Source organism: Dermochelys coriacea, chromosome 8 (assembly GCF_009764565.3).
Source record: "Dermochelys coriacea isolate rDerCor1 chromosome 8, rDerCor1.pri.v4, whole genome shotgun sequence".
Lineage (NCBI taxonomy): Eukaryota > Metazoa > Chordata > Testudines > Dermochelyidae > Dermochelys > Dermochelys coriacea.
In genome coordinates, this window is record NC_050075.1 from 29,948,699 (window position 1) to 29,972,188 (window position 23,490).

At 39.0% G+C, this 23,490-nt stretch overlaps 1 protein-coding gene across 1 annotated transcript in view; it reads right to left on the reverse strand.

Moving 5' to 3' along the window:
- The window catches only part of SLIT3 (slit guidance ligand 3), a 796,449-nt gene that overhangs the window by 101,681 nt on the left and 671,278 nt on the right, over positions 1–23,490 (reverse strand). Inside the window, exons 24-26 of the mRNA XM_038413692.2 lie at positions 16,099–16,170; positions 7,966–8,129; positions 774–898 (exon numbers count right to left, since the gene is read on the reverse strand). Coding sequence (XP_038269620.1) covers positions 774–898; positions 7,966–8,129; positions 16,099–16,170 — 361 coding nt within the window. The remainder of the gene's footprint in view (positions 1–773; positions 899–7,965; positions 8,130–16,098; positions 16,171–23,490) is intronic.

Genomic DNA, 23,490 nt, shown 5'->3' on the forward strand with positions numbered 1-23,490 from the left:
CATTAACAGTGGAAGTTCTACATCAGCACTGAGGAAATGATATTGCTAAATAACTAGATTTTCCAGTACACTGTACTGGAATTGATAGTAAAGTGTTCTCTCTCTTTCTCTGATACTGCTACGTAATCTATTACTAAGGATAACAGTACTTCACATCAATAGTATTTCACATTTTCAAGTTACTGTACAAACATTAACACTCACAACTGAATTGAATTAGTGTTATTGGAGCCAATCACCAGCTCTGTACAAAATGAGTATCAATTAGTGGTTACCATATAGGAACAGCTCCACTCACTTATACCTGTGGTGGTACCTAACACCCACTTTTTCCCGATGTACATGACTACACAAGGTGCAAGACTGAAGAATTAGGCAATTCCCAATTTGAAAGAGGAAGATAGTTTACATGACTTAGCCAAGGCCACACAGAGTTAGTGACTGAGTCAGGATCTAATTTAGACCTAACTTATAGCCTCAGTCTTCTTCCCCCAGGCTAGGCTGCTTCTAATTTTGGTGCTGATGTTAAAAACGAAATCAACTTGCCCTTTTACATTCTCTCCAGTATATAAAATGTTTAAAGAACAAATATACACATTACATGGAGTAAATATCTGTAGCTTTGTGCATGAAAGGCACACAACCTACTTGAGCAAGGGATGTTTGAGCTTCCTTGCTGTACAATTGACTCCCCTATTGATACAACATTGAGGATGCCAGCAGAAAGCTGAGAGTACTGTGTGTCTTTTAAGGTAGTTCAAGAATAGTCATACCTTGAAACCAAATGGACATGTGCATCGATAGAACTCCACTGGATCATTGTTGCAAGTCCCGTTGTTCTTACATGGACTGGAAAGGCAAGGGTTACACTTGGACACAATGCTGATATCTACCGGTCCTGCAAAAATGAAAGTGTAGAATACAAGTGGAAAATGTGGATTGCAAAATTCATTCTTAGTTAATGCACAAGATACTTACCAGTACTGACACTGTGTGTTTTCTGCCCCCTGCAGTAACAATAGTATGTGCACTTCACATGATAATGTTTAATCACAAAGGATTAATTCAAATTGTAAATCCTTCAAGTGTTGGACAAATTTTAATGATATCTGGATACTTGTCTAAAGAGAGAAACACCCAGCCTGCAAAAACAGGCTGCAAATGTCATAAAATTTGTTTACTATAAAGATTTTTGGAAATTTCCACTTCCATCAATGCTGGAAATTCTGCAAGAACAGCCCCTAACTGCTAATATTGTGACATTTCTAGTTTTGTGGATGAGGCCAAAAGAGAAAGTGCAGATTCAGAAGCAAAAATTAAAAATGGGTACAAGAAAGCTGCACAAAGATTTGTGAAGCTCAAGAAAGGTTCAATTAGAGGTTTAGGAGATGGTTCAATGTTTCACCACCCATAGTTTTAATATGGTTTATTTTTGACTTAATTCCCTGCTGTTCTTAGTGTAGAAAAAGCAATGGGCAAAACACAGATATATCTGGGAAATGATGCAACTGTTATTCCCCTGTATAAGATCACCAATCCATATTTAAGCCATTTAATAAACTACATAATTGGAAACAACCATTCCAAATGGGTAGGGGAGAGTGTGACCAAAAGTACCCTTGCACTCACACCTTACATACTATTATAAGAATATTTGTACAAAATATGCCTTGTGAGGCATAATTTGAAAATTAGTAACTCATTGGTCAATAATATCATGGTGAAATGTATGTAGCAACATTACATGTAAAGTTATGAAATCCCTCTGTATGATGTTCATAGCACATGTTTAAAACCACAGCCCTACCCAGGCAGACATATCCTGAACGAAGATTTATCTCAATTTACATATAAGTAGTGAACAGGGTCCTTGAGACAGGAGGGAGAGGAAATGGCAGTAGAAAAAGCAAATTTGAATTTCAGAAAACAAAGATGAGGAAAAAGGACATGAAGCCTCCTTCACCATGAGACTCTATGTCACCTTCTTTACTGTGTGAATAAACTTTGCTTTGAGGTGTAACTCTCAGAAGAATCCACTTCAAAGACTATCCAATTGGACTATAAAAGAAAGGGGGCAGAAAACCCCAAGCTCTCTCTCTCTCTTTCACCCAAGAAAACAAAGGAACCAGCCCTTTGACGTTGAGGATAGATCCTGATCTTAGAATTTGGTCAGCCATATTGCTGGGAACTTGTGGTAAGAATTTTACCTTGAACTAAGTCAAACTTGTTGTGTTCTAGCTACTAGAAAGTGTTTTATCTTTATTTTTCATTATCATTTCTGACTTTAATACTTGATACTTGAATTCACTTAAAAACCCTATCTTCTTTTGTTAATAAACTTGTTTTATTCTTTAATCTAAACCAATCCAGTGCTGTGTTTAAACAGACCTCTTTGATAACTCCCGGTAAAGTAGCAGACTGTTGAACATTAACTCTTTACAGGGTCTTTAATAGGTCTTTAATATCTAAAGTACCCAGGAAAGGGCTGTACAGTGCGGAGCACACATTTCAGAGACTATTTAGCATTGGGAGTAAGTTGGGGCCACCCTGCAGTTAGTAACCTTAGGCTGGTGGGAAGCCAGCGTGTGACTGGAGTGTTGCTGATAGGCTGATGGGGCCAGAGCTACTGGGCCAGGCCTGCAGCTATACACAGACACTCAGGCTGTGATCGGCATGCCCGCAGGCTCTTTGTGAGCGTCCCTTGTTGGGAGCTCAATGCTAAAGCATTGTGAGGCATCGAGAGTTGCAAGGCAGGCGATGACACAACCCTCACTGGTCTGGATTGCACCCCAAAATGTGACAGAGTGTTTGTGGGTCAGCAGGAACCTGATCACTGCCCAGAATAGTGGAATTTGGAGACTAAAGCTGAAAGCCAAGAGCCAGATGAAAATCATTTTATCCCACAATGAATACCGGCCTCCAGCTACCACTGTAATCCAGTCATCTGCCTATATTGTCTGGCTTGTTTGCTCCTTGTACATCCTAATTGCAGTAACTAGCTCCTGTTTGCGGAGGGAGGGGACAGCCTATATGGGGAACAGGAGTATTGATGCTCAGGAAGAAGAGCAAGTGATTGGTAGTGGAAGGTTTATTGCAAGGAGAAGAGATTCAGGCAAGTGTGGGGAAATGGGGATGGCAATAAAGCTTCATGTGAGCATATTGCAAATATATGGATTTAAGAATCAAAATGGTCTTGTCAATCTTTCGTAAATGTACTGCTTTGTACACAAGAAACATGACACTTGGACATGAGAGAAAGACAGTAAGTTGTTTTCATTCCATTACTTTTGAGCATACAAAATCCCTGTTTTAACTCCCTAAGGCACTGAGAAAGGCTTGTGAAAAATGTAAACAAAAATAGAAACACACGAATACTTGAAACAAACACAGATGCTAGACACACACACTCAGGCATCTACACCAAAGAGAACTTATGGCTTCCTGTGTAAACACAGAAATTACCCAAATTTAAAAACAAGTATTTATTTACTGGACCTGAACAGGTCGTCGGCAGGGCAAAGCACTCAAATTGTCAAGGACACTCCATCGGAGCAGTTACTGTCTACTGTGTCCACACGCAGTTGGGTACTAAATCAATCAATATTATAGATCTGTTAAGATGTTAATAAAGATAGGCAAATTTGGAAATGTGAAAATAAAATTGACTTTGTAGTCACTAACTTTCAAATATTAATGACAAATGTTTTTAAAATGTAAAAATGGTCAAAAGAGGCTAATTTATTTCAAGCAGTGAAGGTCTTAAAGCACTTTATTTCCTTTAAAAGAAAATATTTCTTTAAGTGGAAGGACTCCACAAAAGTACCAGCTGATCAGTAATAAATTTTAAATAACTTAGGACAGACCAAGCACGTAAGATATGGGTGAGGAGGGTTGAAAAGGATTTCACTAAAAGTTGGTAAAATCTGTTGTTCATTGGCTGAAATCATCTAGTCCACGGTGAATTTTCATCTCTGAGTTACGTCTGAGTGAAAAACATGCTTCATGTTTGAAATACTAACAGACCCTTTCACTGATGGCTCCTTTTGGGCAGTGCAAAATTGGCAGCCAGGTGAAAAAGCAATGCCCAGGAAATAGGAATTCTTTGCTATGATTGACTGTATTAGCATTCCATCATAAAATAGTGACAAACACCTTCCTTGTGGCAGATCTGTATATGACAAATGTGTCACAACTAAAGAGAAGAAATAAGTGATGAGCAAGACAGAAGAAAACTGACTTTGTGGGCTTACATTTTAGGAAACTATCCAGTAATTCAGTAATTCACTATCCAGTAATATAAAAATCTATTGTAGGGTTTGCTTCTGACCTAGCAAACCCTAGCTGAGATATTGACCTAACAAATCATTATTAATATTTATTGTTTACATAGCACCAACAGGGAGCAAAAGGCTTAACAGGTATGTACATTGACAAGGACTCTGCCACAAAGAGCCCTCAATCTAAGAGGCAAATTCTGATGCCCTTACTCACTTACTTACACTGCAAGTAGTGTCACTGAAGTTAATGAACAACTAGTAAAGTTAGGTGCTATTTAGTCTGAATAAGGGTATTGAACCTGGCCCTAAACAAAACACTACCAAGGAAAAGGGCCCACAAAGAAAGGAATACATCCAAAAGAAGACTTTTCTCCTTTTTTTCTGCATTTGTGTGTTTTATATCTAATCCATTCCTGTCCTGCTTTATTTTCACTTTTTTCCTATTTGCTGTAAAGTCTAGTTAGATACAACAGCTTGCCTGACTTCAGCAGAAGAGGTTAGTCTGAATGGCTGTAGTTATGTTCGTGGGCTTTTTCACCTTTATGTGCTACTCTTCTGTTACTTCTCCCAAAAGTGAAATTAGCTATTTGGAAAAAACGAGGTGGCCCAGGAGGTAGCATGGATTATACTATACACTATATATATATATAGTGACAGGGTCAGGCGAGATGGCTACAGGAGAGTGATAGAAGGCAGATATATTAGCCCCAGGTTAAGTAGGTCCCTTTTCTCTGGGTAAGGTAACAGGGAAGGTTCCAGAACAATCAGGAAGTTTCTGGAAACAATTAAGGCAGACAGGCTGATTAGAACACCTGCAGCCAATCAAGAAGCTGCTAGAATCAATTAAGGCAGGCTAATCAGGGCACCTGGGTTTAAAAAGGAGCTCACTTCAGTTTGTGGTGCGTGCGAGGAGCTGGGGGCAAGAGGTGCAAGAAGCTGAGAGTGACAAGGCATACTACTGAAAGACTGAGAAGTACAAACATTATCAGACACCAGGAGGAAGGTACTGTGGTGAGAATAAAGAAGGTGTTGGAAGTAGCCCAGGGAGTAGTAGCTGTCACACAGCTGTTACAGGAGCCACTGTAGACAGCTGCAATCCACAGGGCCCTGGGCTGAAACCCGGAGTAGAGGGTGGGCCTGGATTCCCTCCATCCCTCCAACTCCCTACTTGATACAGGAGGAATTGAACTGGACTGTGGGTCCCTCCAGAGGGGAAGGTCTCTGGCCTGTTCCCCGATCCAGTAGGTGGATCAGCAGAGACTGCGGGGATTGTTCTTCTTCCTTTCCACATGCTGGCCAGTGATGAGGCTAACTGAGCGAACGGCAGATTTGAGCCACGAAAGTGGCCAAAGTGAGGGCTGCTGTGAACCTCTGATGTGAGAAAATCCGCCAATAAGCGCAGGACCCACCAAGGCAGAGGAGGAACTTTGTCACTATATATATATATATATATATATATATATATATATATACATACATACACACACACACACACACACACAGTACATCCCTATGACATTGATCAAAGCCAATTAATGAAGGAGCTAATCAGAGCTCCGGGACTTAAGTAGTCTATTTCTTTGCCCTTGCGGTTTGATTTATAAACCATGTAACAAAAATGTTCGCAGTCTAGTGCAGTCCTTTCCAATAGTGCTGCAGACAAGGAGGACAATGTAATAAAACAGAGCCGAGTCTGCACTACTTGTGCCTCAAGTCCAGTCCTGTTTGCACTGTTTTGAGACAAGGTGTGGACATTTAGCTTTTAGTCCAAACATTGGGTTAAACCACACTTTTGACAAAATACACGTTAATTTAGAAAGCCCTGTGTGTCATTCTTCGGCCTTGTTGTGCTGTGACTGACAAGAATATGGCAATAATGAGGGAAAGGTAGTGGGCTAGAATGAAGAGATTGTTTTCATTAGGACTTAATTGCAATTGATTGTGGAGCTCCGCTGACTTCATTGGGGCTCTGCACAGGTGAAGGACAGAGTTCACACACAGGCAATTGCAGGATCGGGATGTAAGTGTGCGTACGGGGGTGACAGATTGCTCTTGATAAGTTGACAAGTCTTGTACATTTGTTTTGAGTGAGGGGGAGGAACACAGTGGGAGGAATCCGGAAACTCTCTCCATTCTAAGCCAGCACACCAGAGGCTCTATTTGTCCACAGGCTGCTGCTCGGTTCATGTGGTGGGTGACCTCAGGAGAATGCTTCAAGGAGAATCAGGCAAAGCAATTTCAAAATATGAGTGTTTCAAAAATAAAAAGTTAGCTACTTTTTTTGCTGCATCATATTTCAAAAATAGCTTCATCTACAAATGCCACATTTGTTTTCTTAATTTTTCCTTGTGAAAGTTAGCACATTGTTGGGTGTTTATTTAGGAATATTTGTAACTCTCAGCAGTGAAATTATAAACTCAGCAAAGAGCAGAGAGGTCTGATTATGATTTGCTGTCTTAAAGCTAACATCACTTTTAAAATAACTGAATTTGAATGTTCTAGTTATTAAAAATGAAGATGGAAGGTGACAAAAGTCAGCTCTGGTTCGGGAAACAACCTTAACTCTAGCCCTATGTCAACACTTATCTATTCAGCAATCAGTTTAATCCCAGCTTGCTATACAATCATCTCGCTAAGCCAGTGCCATTATTATAATTTATTATTACATATAAGTGTACATGGCACTTCATAGATAAATAACAAGATGATGTCATTTCCCCTTAATTTCCAACCACAGACCCTCTTCTCCATTACCATAAATAGTAAATACACATCTTCACACTTCCGTCTTCACATATAGGCTAGCAATCCAAACATACATTTCACATTCCAAAAGTCCTTTGACAGCAAAAAACACAAACATATCCTCTTTATTTGTCCACAATTTCATTAAGTCAGAAAGCCCACTCATTCTCATTCTACATCCATATTATATACCTCACTATAACTCCTCAATCAGTTTCTCCTCATATAGCTCTTATATTCCATCATTCCAGTCATATATCTGCATCCTCTCCTGATCTTGCAACATAAAATACATCTAATACATCCAGTTACTGATCTAGAGTTGGTAGGACTTAGGGTTGGAGTTCAAGTTGTTTATGGATCTTCAGTACAAATGTCCTTATCAAAACATATTTGCTTTCTACCTGCAACTTCTTTCCCACGGCTTTCAAACTTATTTTTATAACTATAACATTCTCATTTTTTTTCAAAATGTAGAATTACTTACTGCATAAACCTTCTCTTACCCAAGTTTTTTTGGGTCTGGAAATAAATTACTTGATTAATTATCCATAAAATGACATTCCATACAGTAATTTACAATTATATTATCTGATGTAATGACAGTGTTGCTAACTCATGTGAGATTTGGTGCTTCCCTTAAAGCCCCAACTGCCAGAGCTAAGTGATTGCATGAGAATATCAGCTTTCACTGTAAACAAGGAAGTTTCTAGCCCTTCTGTTAGTGGAGAAAAGTTTGAAAACATGTCCCAAGTGGTCTCCAATAGCTCAGAAACCACAAGGCAAAAAAAAGAAAAAAAGAGAGCCCTAAATTCGTTTTAATATCTCACGATATTTGAAGGTGGGGGTTGGCGATATTCTACCAATAAAGCTGTTTACACAAGATAAGCCATGACACTCAATCAAATGGTTTACAGACCTCAGCCAAACAGCTTGCTCCTACCTTTGCACTGGAAGTGATGGGTTGGTGTTGTGAGCAGCAGTCTGTCTGTCATGTCCTCTGGCCCACTGCAGCGTGCAATCCCTGGCTCTTTGTACCCTGCCTTTACCCATTCCGAAAGCCAGCGCAGACTGCAGTCACAGTTCAAGGGGTTGGTACCTAGAGCCCTGGTGACGTAAAACAATGAACTATTTCCTTTGCTTGGAAGCAAAAATAGCCCCTCCCGCCCCCGTCCCCATCCCAAATGGCACATTTTACCCAACTCTCCACATTAAACTTTCCAAAGAACTGGAAAACTTGATTCCAAAGAGCTGGAAAGAAAATCCTTCAATATTTAACAGAATTTCAATGTCTGATGTCTCCAAACAGCCCTTTGAAGATGTTTTTGGGCAAAAATCATAATGGTAGATTAGAATTCAGCATAAAGTGGGCCATCAGATTTTCATTCTCACCTCACTGCTCCATTTGTGTTCATTCCAAGGCTTTGTCTACACTATGCACCTTTTAGTAACACGGCCACTACAGCTGTGTCACTAAAAGGCGTGCATTGTAGCCGCTGTTTGTAGGCAGGAGAGAACTCTCCCGCCGACAAAGCTACCACTGCTTATTGAGGCTGGACGTTTTGTTGGCAGGAGAGTGCTCCTGCCGACGAAGCGCTGTTCACACCAGCAAAACTTTTTGTCAGCAAAACTTTTGTCGTTTGGAGGTGTCTGTGTGTTTTTTTCACAACCCTGAACAACAAAAGTTTTGTCATTCAGGTCCAGTGTAGACAAAACTCAAGTCTCAGTCTTGGGCCTTCTATCTTCCGCTATCCCTAGAACACTGACATCATGCCTCTCTGACTGAACATTCTCTCCCTGGCCCCTTCCTTAAGGCTAACCTCATCCAACAATCCCTTCTCACACCTTTCTTCTCATCATTACTAAGCAGAATTGACTAACTTACTACCGATCATTTATTCAAGAAATTTAGACCATTTCCACTTGAGCAATATCTATACACACTGTTTCTCTAAATTTATTATTTTAACCTGATGAAATTCAGGTGTTTGTTTGCTTGTTTAAACTCTATGGCCCGAATGATAATATTCCATGTTGAGCTGTCTTGCTCAGTTATCATTTCAAAGACATTTTTTTTATAGAAGTAACCCCACTGCAGGCAGTGGCACTACATTCATGAATAAGATTTTGCAGTTGCTAGTTAACTGTGAAGACCCATTTTCTACCTCAGAAACAGTCATCTAAATAAATGAGGAAAACAGTTCAGAATAGGGTGAGTGAGTGAATTATTGATGGATATCAGCAAATAATGTATCGATTCTGTAAATGATTATTTCAATTTTTAAATGTATCTGCTTTAGTCATGGTCATGCCCATTTTTGTTTGCCTAATGAAAAAACTCAAGGGATTAAGTTTTATTGGCAAAGTTAGCAGGTGACGACTTTAAATGTCACATGCACACATTTTTGCAGAAACCAAGTTTTAATTTTGAAATCTAGGTATTCTTGGGGAAATGCTTATGTTCTGAGCCTATCAGGGGACAGCAAGAACACCAGGTGAGCTGTCTGATCAAAACAATGAATTTCAATTGGACTTAAGCACAAACTTGAGAACTCTTCCTGGAAAGGGCTATTTTCTGAATTAGGGTCTAAAGTTGTAAAATGCATTAATGAAAGCCCTCTCTTTTTTTTTTAAACCAAGTTTTGTTTTGTATTTTTAAAACTGTAGAGATGGGCAATATCAGGCATGTGAGTTGTTATATTTCTATTTTTCAAACTACTATGAAAATGCATAAAAATAAGTAGCAGATTTCCTGTTCAATAATGAAAATGAAATATGATCTAAATCTGCTAAAAGTAACTTTTTACATAAAAATCCATAAGATTTGAATGGGAGATATTCAGGCAACAAGCTGAAAGAAGGAATAGCATCTCCATATGAGAGAGACAACCATTCTCCTGAACATTTTCTAAAAGGATGTCTGGTTTTTTTTGGCTTACTTTTTAATAAAAATATATAGTGAATTTATTGCTTTTTCTTTTTTTTTTTAAAGAGGGACTGGATAGCCCTCATAGACCATGCATTAATGAGGGTTCCACAAAACTCTGGGATTGCACTCATTTTTTTGAAACATGACATTGCTTTCATTCCAGCCAGCAAACAGTTCCTATTAAGTTTGTGTGTGGTAGTCTGGTGGTGCAAACAGCACACATGAGAAAACTAGAAAACATGGGACTAACTTGAGACACACAAACCTACTTTAAGGCTGTAATCCAAGTCACACTTCAATAAAGGTTCCCAGACTTGGATGGTTAGTGAACTAACCCACTGTGCCTCAGAGGCTACTATATTTGTGAGTGTTACAGTTATTTATGGATTGCTGCCAACTATATTTAAAACATCATTGTTGGAGTTTGGAGACCAGAGTTCTGTTTCCAACTCTCTTACTGATTCATTGTGTGACCCTGGGCAAGTCACTTAACTTCTGTGTCTCAGATTTGTAATTTTTTTTAAAACAGGGAGTTCAACCAAATATATTTCCCCTTGGCCTGGGATAAATCCCATGTAGCAGAGATGCATGCACTTGCAACCACAAGATAGGAGAATCTATTGGTTTGTTTTCCCATTTAACCAGAACTGTTTTCTTATAACCAAGGAAGGAGGCAGCACTTTCAGGGAAACAAATGTATATTAAGCTGCACTTTTCTGGACATCTTTATATTTTGCTCCTGGAAAAAACAAGATGATAAACCAAACCAATAACATAGAATAATAGTGTGTTCAGTTTGGCTAACTTGTAGAGTGGTTCAGGTCTTATGCTAGGCTAAACCAGTGGCTCTTAACCTTTCCTGTACTCCTTTCAGGAGTCTGATTTGTCTTGCATACCTTAAGTTTCACCTCAGTTAAAAACTAGTCGCTTACAAAACCAGACCTAAAAATAAAAAAATGTTACAACAAACTATTACTATTACTGAAAACTGCTGCTTTTCTCATTTTTACCATATAATTATAAAATTATAAAATAAATCAATTGGAATCATTTGTGTGTATGTGCCTTTGTATGAAATTTTAGTTTGTACTGACTTCACTAGTGCTTTTTATGTAGCCTGTTGTAAAACTAGGCAAATATCTAGATGAGGTGAAATACCCTCTGAGACCTCTGCACACCCATTGAGAACCACTATGCAATGGTATACTCCCCTCAGACATTTTTTTTTTAAATACTAGCTGTTTAGGACAATCTGATTCAAACCATAGGCAAAACACTGTTTCTTTAGAAAGAAGTTAGGGATAGGTCATCTCTGGCCAGGATGATTTAGGGATAACTCCATCAGAGACGGGGAAATCACCCCAACTCATCCTTCTATTTGCTAGCAGAGTTTTAACAAGAGGCTCTCCCGTGAGTTGCTGTGAGTCCCATCCAAAATACCACTGTGTGAAGTGTGAAATAAATGCAACCTATTTTTCCATTTCAATGAGGCTGCAGCACAAACAAAAGAAAAACATCGATGTTGGAGGTAAGACCCACATGAAACAGACGCAATGACATCAAGCCAGGCCATTGAGCCCATGTACCTCACAATTAGGAGCAGGAGGAAAAAAAGAAAACAAAATCCTGTAAAGACTGGGGTTTTCAAAGAAGCCTAACAGTGGTAGGTACTCAACTCCCATTTAGTGGGAATTGTTTGTCCAACCCTCTTAAGCTTCTGGAAATCACAGCCAAAATGTGAGCGCTTGACCAAAGGCAGTTTAAAAAAATCAGCTTTGAAGAAATGCAAATTAGAAGTCTATGCAGTTACTTTTTTGAAAGCAATGTAGGGTTAGCCATGTAACTCTCTTACTTTAGTAGGCAGTCACGTGACTAAAACACTGTAAACTGATCTGGGCATTTAAAGGTATCAGAATCTACAGATATTTTGACTTGGAAAGAATTACTACAGCATTGATGCAAATTGCTCTTTGAATTTTAGCTGTACCCCATGAATCAGACTACAAATAATTTTTAAAAATAATGTTTTGAACTCAAGCTTCTTTTGGATAAAAACGTTCAGACAGGATATTAAGAAAGGAAACCCCACTAAATTTGTTGGTACATTTCTATGGGAATGACTAATGAAACAACTGTGCCCTAGACAGACTCAACTGTAGAGTTCATGGGTTCAATCCTAGCCAGGGCTCATTCATCAAAATTAAACGTGTACAGCAGCAATGCCTGAAAACCCCCAAATCCAGCTCCTTTTGTAGCTCCATTGCTTACAATGGAAAAACTCCAGGGATGACCTTTTGACCCCCTCTGCAATGCGTTGGCCCACTTGTGCAAGGCTAAACAAAACCCTACATTTCAAAGTTCGTCTAGAAATTACAGTTAACCATTTAGCACTGGACAAACCCCAACACACACAAAATGAGAGGGAAATTACAAAACCAACATTGAAACATCCAGGTTAATCAATCTCTCTAATGCAGCTTGAAGATGAAGCTGCTATATATATGCTAGGAATAATTTTGTTCCATAAGCTGTATAAATTAAGAAGTGTATTTTTACTTTCCACTAATTTTTATGTACCACAGCATGCTTGTTTCCACTCACTCCTCCTTTTATTTCTTTGGTCAATATAGCAAAACAATTCCTGGAGGTTAATCATCTCATACTGCTATGAAACACTAAGGGTCTTTGCAATGAAGAACAGATTTTTTCTCTCTTAGACTTAAGTATTTCTCATTGAAGGGCAATTAAAATAACTATAGATGAGATGAACTAGAGATAGAGAGCACTGTGGAGGGCATAGTTTATTTTTATAAGTATCTAACATGAGCTTGAGTAAACAAGATATGAATCAACAGGGACATGAATCTGAGCTGTTTATGTACAGAATATATGTCTCTCAGACATATTTTTAATAACGTGTCCTTTACCATGCTTTTGATAAACTGTCTGGGACAAGACCTCACCAGGCAGTGGTAACTGGTAGTCCACTTGGTCAGGTAGTTTTGGATGTGGGTAGCATGCACAGGAACTGAATGAATTCATGGGAGATCTCAAGCGTGCTTTGTCAACTTTAAGGCTGCTCCTACCTTAGTAAATTTAGAGCCTTTTTTTAAGCACTAGTATAAGAATTAGCATAGATAAAGCTCAGACTTTTTTTTATCATGGTGTCAGAAAAAAACCTAAATTTACTAGTGAAGACAAGCCTCAGTTGGAGAGTATTCAGGATCATTACGGTATACAGGCACAGATTCTGTACAAAAAGAGTATGTGTGTATTCCATAGATAAACCATCCTATCTCTCTCTCCATATATATACACATACACACACACACCTTTCAAAAAGCTACCTTAAAAGAATGTTACATTTGCAAAGCAATTTTGGTGAAAATCTTTCCCTGTGTTTTGAGCAGCTTTGGAAAGTAGATTAGAGTAGGCTAGACCTGAGTTTTTAAATTTCCAATTTCAAACCATATTACAGCTGCAGCAAAAGGCTTTGACCAAAAAAGAGAAAATTTTTGTCTACACTAGAGAACTGAACCTTTGCAATTTACAATGGTCCATTTGAGCCATCGTAACTTGTAACAATGCTGCGTGTCCACACTAACCTTTCTGGCTAGGCTAAACCTGTTCAACTTTTTAATACTCAGCATCTCCTCTCACCTAGAAATACAATGCATTATAAGTTCCACTATTTACTATGGATTCACACTGCCAGCAGAGAAAGTGTTTCTCACATGTAAAATTGTATTCACTCACCAGATATATGAAATTGATGCATGGCACTTTTTTGTTCCATTTATTTGAAAATGCCACCGCTACAGACTCTCTCAGAGATATGTGAATCCCACAGAGATCTATGTCAGTGTTCATAAAATACATTATTTTAAATTGCTCATGGCTTTATTGGTGAACTGAATTTCTTCAACTGTGTCAAAGACACTCGTCCTCCTAGAATTACAGAAGGCAAATGTTTCTTTAAAGAAACAGCCAAGAACAATTGCACAGTAGAACTTAATTGTTCACTAAGCAAATTATACCCTAGACAAGTCTTAATTATTTTATGGATGCTACTTATTACCATTCATTTGAGCTTTGTGTACTTTACACTGTCAGCAGCACATACTTATAAACAGAGGGGCTACATTGACTGTGCTGGGCCAAAGGGGATTTTATGACTCTCTAGGGTGAACAGTTTACCTAAGAAAGCTGTGCCTGCACTTAGTTTAATGTAAACTCTGAAGAAAACCCAAACAAATGGCACATGACATGTTTATCATTTCAGTTCTAAATATACCCTTAGACTCCAGCTTCCCCTGTTTGGAAAGTGTCATTGAATTTCCAAGGAGAGACAAAGGAATTTGGTACAATGACCCTGAATTCATCCCCAGACAATGCATACAATGAATTTACTATACTATGAACATAACATAGAATACATTTTATATATAACAGATATTTGTACTTGAACATTTTATCTATCTTAGGTACAGGCTAAAGTTTGAGATTTGGATTTGAAGCTGAATTAGGGTTAAAGCTCAGGTTCAAATTCATGTAAAATTGTGTTGAAATCCCTTGAATTGTTCTCAAAATATTGTCCCAAATAGTAACACTTAGTAAGTATCACTATCCCTTATTTTGTAAGGGGAAACTGAGGCATAACAATGTTAAGTGACTTCTCCCACAGAAACCTCTAAACTGGGACTAGGATCCAGGTCTAGAACTGAGCAAACAATTAATGTTTTGGTTCATTGGTAGTTCTGGAAAAAAAGTCAATTTTTTTGTTGTTGTTTCGAGTTCAATAAAACATTCATTTTAAGTCGGAACTTAATTAAAATAAAATAAAATTGAAGGAAATTTTGAAACAAAACATTTTTGAAGGCATTATTGTTTACAAATAAAAAAAATTTGAAACATTTCATTTTAAAAAGATCAAAACAAAGCGTTTCTATTTTTTTGGAATCTTTTTTCCCTGATCAAAACAATTTGGCAAACTTATCACAAATTTGCAAAATGTTTCTGTCAATGTGAATATGCATTTTAAATATTTTAAATATTACCCAGGTCTCCTGACTGCCAGGACATGCCAGTCTGATGCCTTATTCATTGGACCATGCTACCTCCCATCCTGAATAATGGAAATTTCAAGAAATCTGTTTTTGCAAACTATTTGAACACCCAAGTCACAACTGGATCTCAACTCTGGATTTGGCCTGAAACCAAATCATAGGAAAAACAACAAGGTGTCCTTGTGGCACCTTAGAGATGAACAAATTTATTTGGGCATAAACTTTCATGGGCTAGGACCCACTTCAACAGATGCCTATATTTTCCACTCCATGCATCTGATGAAGTGGGTTCTAGGACTCCTCGTTGTTTTTGCTGATACAGACTAACATGGCTACCACTCTGAAACAAATCATAGAAGTAAGTTTAGAGCTTGACAAATCAAAAGTAAAAGATGACTGATTAAAGTTTACCAATTTGGGTCCATCTCTAGGTGAGTGACTGGTCCAAGGCCATTAAAGAGGGAAGAAAGTGATGGAAAAACTAAAATAGACATTTGGATTTTCTTCTCACTTGAAAAGAGCAAATATATTTCATATATATGGATAGTGTGTCTTTTTAGAACATATTTTATATGTATGTTTGGAATGAAATACACAAAAAGTTCACTTTCATGATTAGTATATGTGAATTATTAGTTCATGTACAAGATACTATATTGACAAAATCCAGTATGTAAAACATGAGATATTTATTATGCACAGAACCCACATACAAGTTACTTAATGTTCTTGGTGGGTGGCTTCCTGTCTCATGCTCAGGCTTTTGTACTATCATGCTCTCTAAATTTCACATGCAAAGTACTAGATGACTGGGTCTTAGCAAAAATGCGATAAAAGAGGAAATCTTCATATTATTCATTCAATTGTTTTTCCTATGAAAATGTTTTGAGAATAAATAACAACTAGTCCAAGCATTTATTTGATTTAATTTGAACAGACAATGTCTGAATAAAGTCAGTAAAATGCAGAGAGAAAATGGACACAAATCAGAATAGCTTAGAAACTAGATTAGCAGCATAACCTACATTGTGTTAGTAAAATAACACAGTCAAAAACATTAATTTAGAGCAAGGGTACTTACAGATGTGAAAGGGACACAAGGTCATTAAAAGAACCTTCGGGAACACTGGAAATATCATTACCATGAAGAGTTCTAGAGCAGGGAAAGAACAATAAGACATTAGAACACTATATTGTCATGCTCCACCCAAAATTTTGAACAAATAGTTACTTTGGGAACCAATATTTAACTGTCCCCACTGTAGAAACTCTACTAGCTTCATAACCCACCAGAGTCAGTGCTTTGTTATTTGTACTTTTACACAAAGATTTTATAAATAATGTTATCTGCTGTTAAAAATAATAATAATTAACTTTTAATCAAAGGAAAAGAGGGAATATGAAAGATGAAATTAAACACTGACTACAGCGGAACTCCAGGAGGGAGCGAGGGCCCATGTGTATAGATATATTTGTAGGATCAGGGCCCACATTCCCATATCAGCAGCAGAGTATACCAATATGCAGTGACAGACACATTTGCACTTCCAGACAAAATACTTGGAAATCAGTTCTCTTAAGAGCCTGTCCACCTTCCTCGTATGAACAGAGTATAAGCACAGTCTTTACTGGACGGGTTCTAAATGTTTCTCAGATCATTTGAAAAAGTATTTTATTCCCCATCTCTTCCAAGAACTGTATTATTTTTATTTATATGGATGTCTGGAAGAATTTTTCTGATAAATTGTGAAACATGCTATTTGAAAGGTGCTACAATAAAGGTAAGTCCTTACTCTAAATATATGCAGTTTGTATTGCAATAGTAATCAAATGCCACAATCTGGATTGAGGGATCATAGTGTTGTACAAACAAACAAAAATACATTTTTTGCACCAAAGAGCTTACAATCAAATTGAAAGAGGTGGCACAAAAAGTGTGTGTATCAGACTATGGGAAGGAATACAAGAACAATCAAACTGGGTCAGAACAAAGGTCCATCTAGCCCAGTATCCTGTCTTCTAACAGTGGCAGTGCCAGATGCTTCAGAGGGAATGAACAGAACAGCACAATGTATTGACTGATCCATCTTGTCATCTAGTCCCAGCTTCTGCCAGTCAGAGGTTTAGGGATATCCAGCACATGTGGTTGGATCCCTGACCATCTTGGTTAATAGCGACTGATGGACCTATCCACCATGAACTTATTTAATTCTTTTTTGGCCTTCACAACATCCCCTGGCAATGAGTTCCACCGGTTGACTGTGCGTTGTGTGAAGAAGTACTTCATTATGTTTGTTTTAAATCTGCTGCCTATTAATTTCAATGGGTGACAACTTGGTTCTTGTATTATGTGAAGGAGTAAATAACACTTCCTTATTCATTTTTTCCACACCATTCATGATTTGATAGACCTCCATCATATCCCCCCCTTGGTCATCTCTTTTCTAAGCTGAACAGTCCCCGTCTTCTAAAACTCTCCTCACATGTTGCAGATGAATTTGAGCTGTAATATTTATCACTTAAAAATTATCTAGGCTCCTAAATAGAAGCCAGTTATTCTCATTTAAAACAAAAAACATCTCTGGCGCTGAGTCTTCCTTCTATGTCATGTCCTTTCCCGTGCTCTAGTCCCACTGCAATACTCGCTAGAAATTACACTAGTGAATTATACCTTTACAGTGTTACCTTCCCAGTGCACATACAGCTGAGCTGAAGCAAAACTGACTATTGAATGACACGCACCTCCCTGAACCAGTGAGGTCCCCGGCACTGCAGTGGACATTAGGGCTCAGTGAGGGCAGAGAGTATAATTGCTATTGTCCTTCCTCAGGGTGTACATGGACAAGGAGAAGCTTTAGTTCCAACCTTGTTACCTTGCTGAGATTTGCAACAGAGAAGTCATCCATGTATGGGGATGTAGATTTCCTGGACATGCATTCTCTGCTGCTTTGGGCACCAGTACCCCCAAAGCCTTGTTTTCTCACTGTTATGACCCTAAAGCATCCTATTAAGTGTTTGACCCATCAAAAATAACTCGTGGCACTGATAACTTGAGCTGAATCTTCAAGCAATACACCTCAGCAGGAAGGAGCAGCAGTCCAACACAGTGTCTCCAGACAGAGGACACTTATTAGCAAAACTAAAAACAAGCAACTCATTGGGCCTTACCCGCCAGCCCTTACAGAGGAAATATTATTATTGGTATAGGGACTGCAAGATTGGGCCTGTCATTAAGTGCTCAAAAGCCAGAACTGAATATAATGGCCTTGAACTAATTACTCACTACTATGTTACATTTCTGATCTCTGCCGTTATTTTTTTGTATGCACAAATGGGAGCTGCCTAATTTGCAGGCAATGGTGCAGTGGGAATGAAGCATTTAAGCTGATTTCCTCGGTTGTCTTAAGTCTCCTCATTTTGTAAACATTTAAATGGAAGCTGAGTTCAGCTTATAAAAGCCTGATCCCATGAGGGGCTCAACACCCACCGAAAAAGCCTGGATGCAAAGGCTCCCACAGCAACCAATCCATGTTGAGGACACTCAGATGTCACTGGAGATCATAAGCACCTTGTGTTGTGTGTCTGTATATTTTAGGTTACATTTGACCCACATGTGTCTTTAAATACTTTGCCAGACATACACACACATTAGTTCTTTCCATATAAAAAAATTAATGAAAACTAAATCATTTAAAAAGATCTGTCTACCCATGACCAGGACACTTACATTTTAATTTATGCAGATGCCAATCAACTAAACGATACTGCATAAACTGGATATAAAAGCAAAGTGGTCCAGAGGAAGAGCACCTCTAGGAGTTTTACCAGCACATGGTATGCTATATTTATGGGAATGTATCTTTCCCACAGTGTATGTTTTTCTATATTTACATGCACCCAACTACAGTTTACATTTCACTATATATCAGTGATCCTTCTAGGCAGCAGTTCTGAACATGTAAAGCTGGTGGAACATTTTGTAACTCATTTCATGACTGGGTCGTCACGTTACTGCAAAAGTCATGCTAATGATGGGGGCCTGGATTCTGCAAACGCCTACACTGGGGCTTAACAGTAAACATGAGTGGTCCCATTCATGTCAATGGGGACTGCTCATGCGCCTAAAATAGTGCATGTGCATAGGCACTTGCTAGATGGGTTCTGAAAAAAGAAGGATAAAAAAAATACGAGCGAGAGAGACAGAGAAGCTGAGCAGCACAGCCAGAGAGAGACAGATGACATGGAACATGTAATTAAATTATCCATTCACGGGTATTCTGATTTTCAGATACATATATTCTATTTATTGTTAACAGAATAAATATAAGGAAAGCAGAAGGATTTGGAAAGATACTGAATCACACATGAAAGAGGCCAGTTACCTTCAGAGGCAAGCACAGCTCAAGATGATGAAATATCACACATACTTAAAAAAACAACCACCACCAACAACCCTGAAAATGTGGAAATTGTTTTGCTGATGTTTTCTCTTTTAAATTCTCCTGAGAACACAGATAATACATGACAATAACAGATTGCACACTGTCACTCGGAAGCACTTTCTCCACTCTGGAGAATTGATTTTTAATAACAACATAGATGACATGTGACAAGAGTTGTAGCTGACATCAGAGTTTTGTAGGCCATAATAAATCAAATCAATCTGGAGGTTTCCAAATGTATAGAGCAAAGACAGAGACTCCCTTTCGGGCTTCATTTCACTAATGCTGTTTTGCGCAGGACTGAGGTTCTTTTAAGATTTGATTAGCAGATCTTCAAAGAAAGCCAAGAGCCAGCATTTGAATTTTTAAAAGCTACCCTTTGTTTGTGTCACAGTCCAGACATGACCTGTAGAAACCGAAATTAAATTACAACTCAGCTACAAAAAAAAACCCTGGAGTGACCAACAACTGGGAATGGAGACATGGTTAGGAGTGCATTATTTGAGATGCTGCAAATCCACAATTCCAGACAAAGTCAATAGCATCTGAGGATACACCGCATCTCTGAAATCCAGACCCAAATTAATTAGGTCTCATGACATCAGCGATATAGCTAAGTATTAACCCCATGCTACAGATCGGGAAGTTAAGGCTCGCATGGGGTGTTTGTGACAGGGACAGGAAACAGAGACCAGATGCTTTGACAAGTAGGGCTGTGCTTTTGTCACCTGACCACCTTTTCCTCTCCAAATGAACCAATCAAAACTGGCTTGAAAACTGTACAACAACCAATGTCCAACTGCTAACCATTCTTTCCTGTTTTAGTCTGAATTGATGACCTGAGGCTCTACAATGCAGGGATGATCACATACAATGCTAATAGGAAGGGTATGCCTTCAAAGTAAGGAAGAGAACATGATTTCTTCTCTTCAGCCCAACTATACTGCAGAATAAAAACACAGGGCAGGTTAAAATTTCAGGAGCTTACATATAATGTTTAATTAGGATCAGAGGTTTGCAAATGAATAGTCACAAGGATGACAAATGGCACACAGAACCTTTTACCGTTAAACTACCAATTAAGATGTAGCAATACGTTTTGGTCACAACTAGAGGTAAGCAAAAAATGTTCAGTGAACAGTAAATTTGCCAAAAAATAATTTTTGGGGGCACTGAAACTATTTGTGAATTTGCATCACATTCGGCAGTTTCAACTGAAAAAAAAACATGAACACAAACATTCTGAAAATGTGGTTTCAAACTGACCTTTCATTTTGAATTGTTTTCCTTGACCCAAACAATATTTTTTTGTTTTGACAAGAAAAACTGAAAAAAAATTCAGTTTTGTTTGAAATGAATTTATTTCCCCCCTGGATTTCCCACTTTAGCCACTGAACCGAAAAATCAACTATTCATTGAGCTCTAGTCACAGCCAGACTTGATGGTTAGAGGCCTATGAGAAAAGCTGAATGTCTCAGTCCAGTGATCAGTACACAAATGACCCCCACCCAACTGGCACATTCACTGATGTCTCTACAGAGGCCAAGCCTGGAGATTTCACTATTCTTCTCACCAGGGCAGGATTTAGCACCTTGAAAGGGCAGTTTGGGGTAGATCATGCTGTGGGTGCCCATGATGTAGCTGTTTGGTGGAGAAAGAAAGGTCTTCAATCTCCAAGGCTATTAGTCTGGCACTCTTCATGAGCACTGCATTCACTGAGTACCTAAAATCAAGCCTAATAGAAAGGTCAGAGCTATGGGAAGATTTTCCTTTCATAAATCTTATTTCTCCGAAGTCCCACTGCAGCATTTTAGCAAGCAGTAGCAAATCCCCCAGAAAGCAATCAGTCACTGTCTGCCAAATGAAGAAAAGGAGTACTTGTGGCACCTTAGAGACTAAAAAATTTATTAGAGCATAAGCTTTCGTGAGCTACAGCTCACTTCATCGGATGCATTTGGTGGAAAAAACAGAGGAGAGATTTATATACACACACAGAGAACATGAAACAATGGGTTTATCATGCTGTAAGGAGAGTGATCACTTAAGATAAGCCATCACCAGCAGCGGGGGGGGGGGGGGAAGGAGGAAAACCTTTCATGGTGACAAGCAAGGTAGGCTAATTCCAGCAGTTAACAAGAATATCAGAGGAACAGTGGGGGGTGGGGTGGGAGGGAGAAATACTATGGGGAAATAGTTTTACTTTGTGTAATGACTCATCCATTCCCAGTCTCTATTCATGCCTAAGTTAATTGTATCCAGTTTGCAAATTAATTCCAATTCAGCAGTCTCTCGTTGGAGTCTGTTTTTGAAGCTTTTTTGTTGAAGTATAGCCACTCTTAGGTCTGTGATCGAGTGACCAGAGAGATTGAAGTGTTCTCCAACTGGTTTTTGAATGTTATAATTCTTGACGTCTGATTTGTGTCCGTTCATTCTTTTACGTAGAGACTGTCCAGTTTGGCCAATGTACATGGCAGAGGGGCATTGCTGGCACATGATGGCATATATCACATTGGTAGATGAGCAGGTGAACGAGCCTCTGATAGTGTGGCTGATGTGATTAGGCCCTATGATGGTATCCCCTGAATAGATATGTGGACAGAGTTGGCAACGGGCTTTGTTACAAGGATAGGTTCCTGGGTTAGTGGTTCTGTTGTGTGGTGTGTGGTTGCTGGTGAGTATTTGCTTCAGATTGGGGGGCTGTCTGTAAGCAAGGACTGGTCTGTCTCCCAAGATCTGTGAGAGTGATAGGTCGTCCTTCAGGATAGGTTGTAGATCCTTGATCATGCGTTGGAGAGGTTTTAGTTGGGGGCTGAAGGTGATGGCTAGTGGCGTTCTGTTGTTTTCTTTGTTGGGCCTGTCCTGTAGTAGGTGACTTCTGGGTACTCTTCTGGCTCTGTCAATCTGTTTCTTCACTTCAGCAGGTGGGTATTGTAGTTGTAGGAATGCATGATAGAGATCTTGTAGGTGTTTGTCTCTGTCTGAGGGGTTGGAGCAAATGCGGTTATATCGTAGCGCTTGGCTGTAGACAATGGATCGAGCGGTATGATCTGGATGAAAGCTAGAGGCATGTAGGTAGGAATAGCGGTCAGTAGGTTTCCGATATAGGGTGGTGTTTATGTGACCATCGCTTATTAGCACCGTAGAGTCCAGGAAGTGGATCTCTTGTGTGGACTGGTCCAGGCTGAGGTTGATGGTGGGATGGAAATTGTTGAAATCATGGTGGAATTCCTCAAGAGCTTCTTTTCCATGGGTCCAGAAGATGAAGATGTCATCAATGTAGCGCAAGTAGAGTAGAGGCATTAGGGGACGAGAGCTGAGGAAGCGTTGTTCTAAGTCAGCCATAAAAATGTTGGCATACTGTGGGGCCATGCGGGTACCCATCGCAGTGCCACTGATTTGAAGGATGGATGTAGAAGCCCTCTACACCAACATTCCACACAAAGATGGACTACAAGTCGTCAGGAACAGTATCCCCGATACTGTCACGGCTAACCTGGTGGCTGAACTTTGTGACTTTGTCCTCACTCATAACTATTTCACATTTGGTGACAATGTATACCTTCAAATGCATCCGATGAAGTGAGCTGTAGCTCACGAAAGCTTATGCTCTAATAAATTTGTTAGTCTCTAAGGTGCCACAAGTACTCCTTTTCTTTTTACGAATACAGACTAACACGGCTGCTACTCTGAAACCTGTCTGCCAAATAGCTCTGTGAGGTAAGTGTTCACTGGGGTGCACTGTACTTAGCTCTATCCCAAATCCTTTTATTTCGGACTGGAGGTGTGGAGATAAATAACTCTCAGTGCTCAGAAAATACTGCCCTGTGGCTCAAAAATGCAGGCAGCAGACCTTCTGCTCTTTAGAACAATGCTTACTGAAACAATGAAACACAGTCTAGTCTAGGAGCATTAACCTCTGTAAGCCTCCTTACCAGCCTCGCCCTTCACAATCAGTCATTATTTATGTGATTAGGGAAGGATTTTCCTTATCAGTAACATGAGGAACTATAAGTTTGAACATGAAGACCTCC